The sequence below is a fragment of the Panthera leo genome, chromosome C2 (genome assembly GCF_018350215.1).
Source record: "Panthera leo isolate Ple1 chromosome C2, P.leo_Ple1_pat1.1, whole genome shotgun sequence".
Classification (NCBI taxonomy): domain Eukaryota; kingdom Metazoa; phylum Chordata; class Mammalia; order Carnivora; family Felidae; genus Panthera; species Panthera leo.
Window position 1 is genome coordinate 1,843,006 of NC_056687.1, and position 8,707 is coordinate 1,851,712.

At 58.2% G+C, this 8,707-nt stretch overlaps 1 protein-coding gene across 3 annotated transcripts in view; it reads left to right on the forward strand.

Moving 5' to 3' along the window:
• The window catches only part of UBE2G2 (ubiquitin conjugating enzyme E2 G2), a 40,156-nt gene extending 31,809 nt beyond the window's left edge, over window positions 1–8,347 (forward strand). For all 3 annotated transcript variants that reach the window (XM_042954727.1, XM_042954729.1, XM_042954728.1), the window contains 3 exons: window positions 487–605; window positions 4,136–4,276; window positions 6,707–8,347. In XM_042954727.1, the coding sequence (XP_042810661.1) occupies window positions 487–605; window positions 4,136–4,276; window positions 6,707–6,819 (373 nt within the window). In that variant the 3' untranslated portion in view covers window positions 6,820–8,347. The remainder of the gene's footprint in view (window positions 1–486; window positions 606–4,135; window positions 4,277–6,706) is intronic.
• The last annotated feature ends 360 nt before the right edge of the window (window positions 8,348–8,707 follow it).

Below are 8,707 nucleotides of genomic sequence, written 5' to 3' on the forward strand. Positions count from 1 at the left end.
AGTCTGTTGAGCGTCCGACTTCGGCTCAGGTCATGGTCTCGCGGTCTGTGAGTTCGAGCCCCACGTGGGGCTCTTTGCTGACAGCTCGGAGCCTGGAGCCTGCTTCGGATTCTGTGTCTCTCTCTCTGTCTCTGCCCCTCCCCTGCTCACATTCTGTCTCTCTCTGTCTCAAAAATAAAGATTAAAAAAAAAAAAAAAAAAGAAAAACGTATTGGTTCATCACTGTCATGTATTTATTCATTCATTTACTTGTTTTTAATGTAGAGGAAGAAACTTTCAATATAATTTATTGTCAAGTTGACTGACCTATCGTGTATCCAGTGAGCTCTTGGTTTTGGGGGTAGACACCCGTGGTTCGTCGCTCACTTGCCCATCGCTGTTACTTAACCTTTCCACGCGCGTTTGTGAAACACTAGGAACTTGCTCAGCTGGCCGCTGCAGTGAGACGCTGAGAAGACTACTTGCACTTGTGTTTCTGTCTTCTAGGGGCCCAGAAGACACCTGTTTTGAGTTTGGTGTATTTCCTGCCATCCTGAGTTTCCCACTGGATTACCCATTAAGTCCCCCAAAGATGAGATTTACCTGCGAGATGTTTCATCCCAACAGTAAGTGCTCTGGGGAGTGGCTTTGATGGCACCGGGCGAGGCACGGGGTTGTGCGCGTGGGACAGGTGCCCTCAGCGATGGTGCCACGTGAGGGACGTTGTGTATGTTTTGAACTTCCGTCGCTTAGTCATGGTGGGATTGACATCAACCGAAAAGCAGGGTAACGGAGATAAAACAAAATGTGGACCTAACACTGGGTGCCATTTGACCCTCCCGCTCCTTCCAGTGGGCCAATGAGAGCACGTGAGCACGGGCGTGCACAGAGCGCTTTGCGGGCCTCCAGCACGGTGTGGTGTTCGACAGCGGGGGCTGGTCAGAGCAGACTAGGTTTGCAACAACACATGCCTGGTTAGTCCGTATGTTAGAGCGCTATAGAGAGACTTTAGATGCTCTAGAATAATATTTAATGATATGGAATGGTATTTGGTCTATACTGAATGAGAAAAGCAGGTCAATCAGGCTTATTACAGTTTACTTTTTTTTTTTTAATTTTTTTTTAATGTTTATTTTTGAGACAGAGGGAGACGGAGCGTGAACAGGGGAGGGTCAGAGAGAGAGGGAGACACAGAATCCAAGTCAGGTTCCAGGCTCTGAGCTGTCAGCACAGGGCCTGATGCAGGGCTTGAACTCACGGATGGTGAGATCATGACCTGAGCCAAAGTCGGACGCTTAACTGACTGAGCCACCCAGGCGCCCCTACAGTTTACTTTTTTGAAAAAAAATTCACATGTAAATATGTATAACTGGAAGTGTAACACAAAAATGTTGAAAGTGATTCTCTTTCCATAATGGGATCTCTTTTTTATTTGTTTTTGGTTAATCTTTTTTCTAAAATAAACGCATATTTTAAGAAGAGGGGAAAATACGGTCACTAAAGAAATTCACTGGACTTAAGTTGGAAAAGTGTCTAGTAGCAGGAATTGGAATTCCTCAGTAGCTGTGGTTTTTATTTCTTCCTGGAGGATTAGTAAGAAAATATGTTGTATTTTAAGTGATCATATTTAGGATAATATTCTTCTTTATAAATGATTAATTTTACTAAAAATCGTGATCTTCATAGTTGAGAAGAAAAGTAAGATACACCGTTTTGTAGAAATATTTTATTTGAAACGAATTCCTTTTCCTATGCTTCTCTGCACATAAGATAGCTGACGGCTAATTGAACTCATGAGAGCATTTCTAGAACTTTCTGAGCCTTTGACACCTCTCAGCTTACAAATGAGTCCACTTTGCACGGTCTCCCCTGGCCCGCACCTGCTTGGGCACCTCCTCTTGGGAGAGCTCTGCCCAGATCCCGCCGCCCTCAGTGAAGGGTCTCAGGATTTGCCCGCCTGGGGAAGCGCTTCCTGCCGCTCCTTTGAAACTTCTCACTTCACTGATGTTACGTGTGGGTCATCAGTTCCCTCCTCAGATCGTTTTCAAGTGCTCTCTCATGTTAATGCAATTCTGCCTGCCTGGTAGGTACCCAGGACTACCCCTTCCTTTGCGAAGGCTGGCCACGAGGTGGCAGGGCTTTGAGGCCGGGTGACGCGTGCACGTGGGCATCCGTCACGCTGCTGTTGACTTTGGCGTGTGTTCAGGGTGTTCTGTAATGCAGAATTAAAAATACGTGACAGTAGATGGAGTCAACTGAAGAAGTCCGCGATTTCAAATCGATTAACCAGAAAACGGAACTATAACGAGGATTGTGGGCAATTAAAAAGTAATACGGTTATATCGAAGATACGACACTCTAGAACCGTGCTGGTGACGCGGTGTTAGAGGGCAGATGTGGCTGTGAGCTGACAGTTTGATGTTGTGCTGAGGAGTTTGTCACGTTCAGGTAATTCAAGTAGTTTTAAACTTTGTTCTCTAAGTGGATGGGTGTTATTTCTGTCTTGTGAAAATCATTTTTGAGAACTATTCAGGTTTGCCAATGACACGAATATTGATAAGTCCCTAAATACTTTGAAAGAATAATTGAGTACCTCTACTGACACTTGCTGGGATACAGGGGTGAACGGATAATAGAAGGTGGGGGCCTTGACCATCACGAGCTGCCAGTCTGAGGGCAGAGGTGAACACGGTCGGACGAGTCCTACAGGTAAATAGGAAGTCACACCAGGAGGCCAGGGAGGGGCCCCGGGCAGGTGGTGGTCAGGCTCACGTCTGCAGGAAGAGCCGTGGGAGTTAACCCAGTGACGTGTGAGAGGCGGAAGTGTGTCTGACTCGTGCAAAGGCCCTGTGCAAGGAGTGAAGGGGCCAAACCGGTTCAGGCCCTCTGGCCAGGAAGAAGGATCCTGATACTTGTGCGGGAGGAGTGGAGATCCACTGAGGGCATCAGAGTGAGGGAGGGAGTCGTGTGGCCAGTGTGGTCTTGGAAGGGTCACTGGCTGTGGTGTAGAGGACAGACCGCAGGGCTGGGACACAGACGCGGCGGCCTGGGGAAAGAGAGGCCAGCCGTGCGGAGCCCAGCACAGGCGCCGACGAGGGAGGGATTGCAGGGGGGCGCCCGGTGAGAGAGGAGGCGGCAGGGACGCCGCCGCCTCCGTGTTTCTGGGTTTGTGCTGTCACCGTGTGTTGTGACACACTGTCACCGTTCGGTGCCACCACCAGGAGGAGGTCCGCTGAGATTGGACACCTCGCGGCAGGGATGCCGTCCGGAGCCTTGGGCGCCCAGGCCCCGGGCGTGGGCACCGCCGCCGGGCCCCCTGACGCCCACAACAGCTGCGCACGCGCTCTCCGTCCGAGAAGCACCGACTGTAGGCAGCTGGGAGCAGAGTGCCGCGACGGGGATGGATGGACGCGCGAGGAGTGAGGTGCCACAGGAGGGCCGCCCCGACCCACCCGGGCTTCTCAGTGGTCACGGGGTTGTGAGCTCACGAGCAAAGGGGAATTACTAAAACTCGTCCTCAACTGTCTGCTGTTCGTGTCGTCATAACCGGAGGGCCTTGCGCTTGGACAGTTGAGGGTGCCCGACCGGACTCCCCGTGTCTGCGTATGCGCTGTGCCGCCTCAGGACCCGCCCCGTGTGCCGGAGGAGTGACGGCGCCTGCGGCACCCTCGGCGGGACTGGAGACAACCGCGAGCCGGAGACGCGCTTCCTCCCCAGACCGTGGGCGTCCGGTTCATGGCGCCGTGCGCGGGGGCGGGTTAGGTCGGACACAGCTGACCTCCAGAGGCGCAGACGGCCGTCCGTCTCTCTGTTGGAGCGAGTTCCCTGGAGAAGTCGGGACAGCTTCCTCCTTGGATGGCACGGCCTTCGTCCTGGCTCTGCGGACGTAGGTCTTCGCGGCCTCGCTCAGGGCTTTCGGGGCGGAGTTAGGAAAGTCGCTCTGGAACCAGCTCTGGAGATTACGTGCGTTCGTTTGGTGAAATGTCTCACGGCCGATAATCCTCCCTTTCGTCCTTGGGGAGCGAGTGGGGCCTCGTGGCCGTGAGCGTGGCGCCCGGGGCCCTGCTCTGCTCCAGCCGTGCCCGCGGCTTGCCGTGCGCGTCCGCCTCGCCCGCTCTCCGCCGCGGGGCTCACCCGGTGTGTTTTGACCCCACAGTCTACCCCGACGGCAGAGTCTGTATCTCCATCCTCCACGCGCCGGGCGACGACCCCATGGGCTACGAGAGCAGCGCGGAGCGGTGGAGCCCCGTGCAGAGCGTGGAGAAGATCCTGCTGTCGGTGGTGAGCATGCTGGCAGGTAAGGCCCGCGGCCACACGGCACGGCGGCTGCCGCCGTCTCCCGTGCACTTCGCTCCTGCGTGCGGTGTACGGACGGGGCGGTTTTCTGCTTCCTCGCCGAATTCTTTGTACCTGCTCGTCCGCGTGTCGCACGCCTGTCATTCTTACGGGTCTCAAGGATGCCTTCCCGTTGTGTGTATCGTGTGTTGACCGGAACTAACCGCGCCCCGATCCACGGGCACCGCGCTCACGCGGTGGGTGTTTATCGGGGGGCCTGCTGTGTCGCAGACGCCGGGCCCTGGGGGGTCCAGCTCGGTGCACCCTGGGCCCCACTTGAAGGCCTAGCTTTCTGAGGAGACTTTGCAGGCCCAGCAGTGGTTGCCAGTCACCGACGGCTCCTCAGATGCAGGGACTGTGGCGCCAGCTCCCGCGACGGGACTGGGTGGGAGGAGTTGAGAGCACGTGGGAGGTGACCGGGGAAGGGAGGCAGCTGAGCCTCGAGAGGGCCCTGCCGGGACCGCTTACGGCCCGAGCTCAGGCGGGGGCAGGGGCCAGGGCGCCCTGTGGAAGTGTGTGCTCAACTGGGGCCCAGGCCTCCGTGCGGGTGTTAGACCGTGCAGCGGTGCCTTAGAACGACCGTCCCTGCAGCCGGGTGCCCGTTGGGCAGGTGTCCCCGTGGCCCGGGCGAGAGGACGAGGGCTTCGAGCAGCTGCAGGGCCAAGAGCCAGGGTGTGTCTGGGAGACACGGGCTCACGGACGTGCAGGGTGACGCCTGTGTTTCTGACCTGAGTGCCTGGGTAGAGGAATGCTGTTTCTGGGGACAGGAATCTGCGGGGGGGGGGGGGGGGGGGGGGGGGGTGGCAGGAATGGGAGGAGAGTCCGGGATGTAAGTGTCCATCCTCAGTGGCCGTCCCCCCTCAGGAGCCGCTCAGCCAAGGCCAGGAGTGGGAGCGAGGGTGCGGGGTCACGTCTGGGGAAGACAGTGGGTGGTGGGCAGGACAAGGGGGATGAGGTACAGAGGGCGGGCGGGCGGGAGGAGAGGAGTCCTCAAAGAAACGTAGGGAGGAACGATGCGGAAAACCGGGAAGAAGGGGAACGGAGGCGAGTCGGGGGAGGGCCGACGGTGCCGTGGGTGGCCCGGAGGAGGAGGCCGGCGGGTCCTCGGTGGGCCCCTTGGGTCCCCGCGAAGTCGCGGACGTCAGTTTGAAGGTGGAGGCGCTTCGGCCTCTGTTCACACGCCGAGTGAATGACCAGGCGAGAGGCGACGTCGTCTCCGGCCGTCCGCGGTAAGTTGCACCCTCGCAGACGTCGTTTCTTTGGAGGTTTTGGTGTATTCCTCACACGCTTCTCTCACAGCACGTGTCCTCTGTCCCGACCTCCCTCTTCTCCGCTCTGTCCCCACAGCCAGCGTGGCCACGGCCTGCCCCGCTCGGCGCCCTCCGGCCCGCTTCAGGAGACCGAGGCCCCCCCCCCATCCACCGCGAGCCGTGCGGGCCCTGGGGTTTCCGCGTCGCAGATGCGGGGCGGGGAGCGGGCCCGGCCAGGGGTCCCCTGAGCGCACGCCCTCCTTGGGGCCTGTGGGACCGCCGGTCCTCTGCCCCCTCCTCTCCCGCTGCCCACCTGGTAGCACCGAGTCTGAGACCACGCGTGGTCATTTGCGTCTGTAGGCCCACTAGACGGTGCCCTCTGAGGGCCCGTGTCGCCGTGTTCTCCGCACGCCCGGTGCCCTGCACGAGGCCTCACGGCACGGGACCCGGTGGGGAAAGGCTTGTTGAGTAAAGGGAGGAAGAAAGTCATTGTGGCTGGAGGAACGGAGGCGGCGTGCCCGCAGAGGGAAGCCAGGCCGGGGCGCTGGGGAACCGCCCGGGTCGTGCTGGCGGCCGCGCCGGCCTCTGGGCTGCCTTTTCTGCCTCTTCTGATGCAGCGCTTCACGGCATTCCAGTCCCCTGCCCCACAGGCCCCGCTGCCTCTTCGTGTGCGTTCTGATTTGTCCGGAGCGCCTGCCGGGCTCAGGCGTCCCCCTCGGCCGGACGTCGGCCTCGCAGGGTCCTTCGGCGGGAGCCGGGTGGGCGGCGGTGGGGAGGAGTGGGCCACGCGGAGCACCGACCGTGAGGCGCGGTGGGGACCCGGTGTTCCCGGAGCAGGACTGAGAACGCAGGCTGGCTCTTGGAGACCCTCGGGAGGCAGGGGTCACGAGGGCGGGTCTTCACGCGGTGTCCCCGACCTCACGCCGCCTCCGGCCTCCCTGTCTCGCGGGTGAGGAGGCTCCCGTCCGTCTTTCAGAGAGCTGATCTCCTTCCCTGGCGGTTCACAGACACCAGCACCTGTCCTTCGTGTCTGGGACACGGTTCCAGAAGGATCGCGGGTGTTCTCGAGGGAAGCGGGAGACCTCGCCGGGCCCTTGCTCTCTGGCGCCCTTTCACACGGAGCGCGTGTCCTTCTCTTGCAGAGCCCAACGACGAGAGTGGCGCCAACGTGGATGCTTCCAAGATGTGGCGGGACGACCGGGAGCAGTTCTGCAGGGTCGCCCGGCAGCTGGCGCAGAAGTCGCTGGGGCTGTGAGGCCCCGGCACGCACACGGACACGCGCAGTGACAGTGACACCCTGTGCTGGCACCCAAAAAGGCGAGCTTGCAGAAGCACAGCGTCTGGTTTTCCCCTGCCTTTCCCGCTCCAAACAGGCTTCTCTTCTGAAATGGTGATTTATGTAGGATGATGACGCCGGGCGCAGTTTTCCCCGTACTCGGGTGGGTGGTCGGAGCCCTCGCCACTGCCCCTCCCTGCCGGGGCCCCGCCCGTCGGTAGTGGCTTCCCTTCCGTCTGCCGGGCAGGGGGCGGCCAGAACCAGTTGTCCTTCTGAAGAAGCAGCAGAGGGTGGGCGGGACAGCTCTGGCCTTGCTCCCCGCGTGCCCCAGGGGGACGGCTGTCTGCGTCCCTGCTTTCTAGTGCTTCAGGGGTGTTGTCCTTGTCATCTGGTTACAGCTTTTTGTTTGTCGTGCATTACAAACTATCACACTTAGAAATGCTTTCAGGAAATAAATACTTTTTAAAAATGTGGATTAATGAAAAACGGGGTGTGTACGAGAGAGGTTTACTGCTGGTCGTAAGGACTGACCGCTTCTTCCTGGTCCCGTTTAGCGGGGAGGTACACCGATGGCCGGGTTTACTGGCGCATCACAGGGCGGGAGCACGCGAGACTGGACGTTTTGGTCAGTGTCTTCAGGACGCACGGGGGTCTGTCTTTTCCACATAAACACGGGGAAGTTCTGACGTTCTGTACGTCGTGGCCGCAGCAGGAACGTTCATTATTGAGACAGTTCTTTTCACTTGGGGCTGGAAGGGAATGTGCACCCCTAGTGAGCGCAGAGGCGTGCCTTATCCCAACCTTGACCGGGGCCGGGGGCGGGGGCGGGGCACTCAGTGTGGGGTGTGATGTCCCTGCCCTGGCACCAGGGGCTCCGTTCTAAGTAATAACAGATCTGTTGCAGAATCAAGGATTTGGCCTGTCAGACAGGTTACATCTAAATAGGAATTTCTATTTTTGAAGTGGGGGACAGTCTACAGGACATACCATGGGTTTTACTTCTCATCCTTCTCTCCTCAGTCGCTGTCCAGTGGGCGGGAATCCGTCTCACTGACACCTGACACAGGGTTGCTTGGTGTTCACGAGACTGGTGGACGGGGCTCCGTCCATGCTGGCTCTGTAAGGAAAGCAGATTCTTTCTTTCTCAGAAGGGAACCATTTCAGATTTGGAACTCAGTACGAGAACTTGTATTTGGAAGGGGATCAGGAAGGGAGAGGGGTTGTACCTGAATAGTATTTGCGGGCGTATGAAATGAGACGCGGCCCTCTCCATGGAGAGGGAAGGACTGGTCCGTGGGGGGATGTGGTCCGTGGACACGGCTGGTGTGTGGGCGCTGTGGCCACGGGGTTTCCATGAAATCTGGAGAAGGGAGAGGCGATCTCTTTGCAAGCAAAATATTTTTATTCACTTGTATTTATTAAATGGAAACAAAGAGAATCTCATGTCCTTACTTTGTGGTGGAGTTTAATTACTATGTTAAAAATAAAGTTATATATTTTCCCCCTATTCTGTACCGTATTTTTCCTTGTGGACTTTTATGTAACGCTCCAGAATTTTGTGTAATCCTAGAAAACCGAAACTGTTTGTGCCCGGGGTCGGTGCCAGAGGCCTCGTAGCGAGGCGTGGCCGCAGCTGGAGCCCTTCGGAGCGCCCCTTTATTCTGGGGACCCGTGCCCTTCTTCCTCTCCTCCCCCTGCTGTGCTCCTTTGCGGGAGTTCTGGGTTCCCTAAGGGGCCCGGGTGTGCGGTTGGCGGCGGGGGCACGGGGGTGTGCGTGGGGCATGGGGGATGTGTGCGGATGTGCGGGGGCACGTGGGGGTGAGTGGGGGTGTGCAGGGACATGGGGGTGCGTGGGACACAGGGGGGT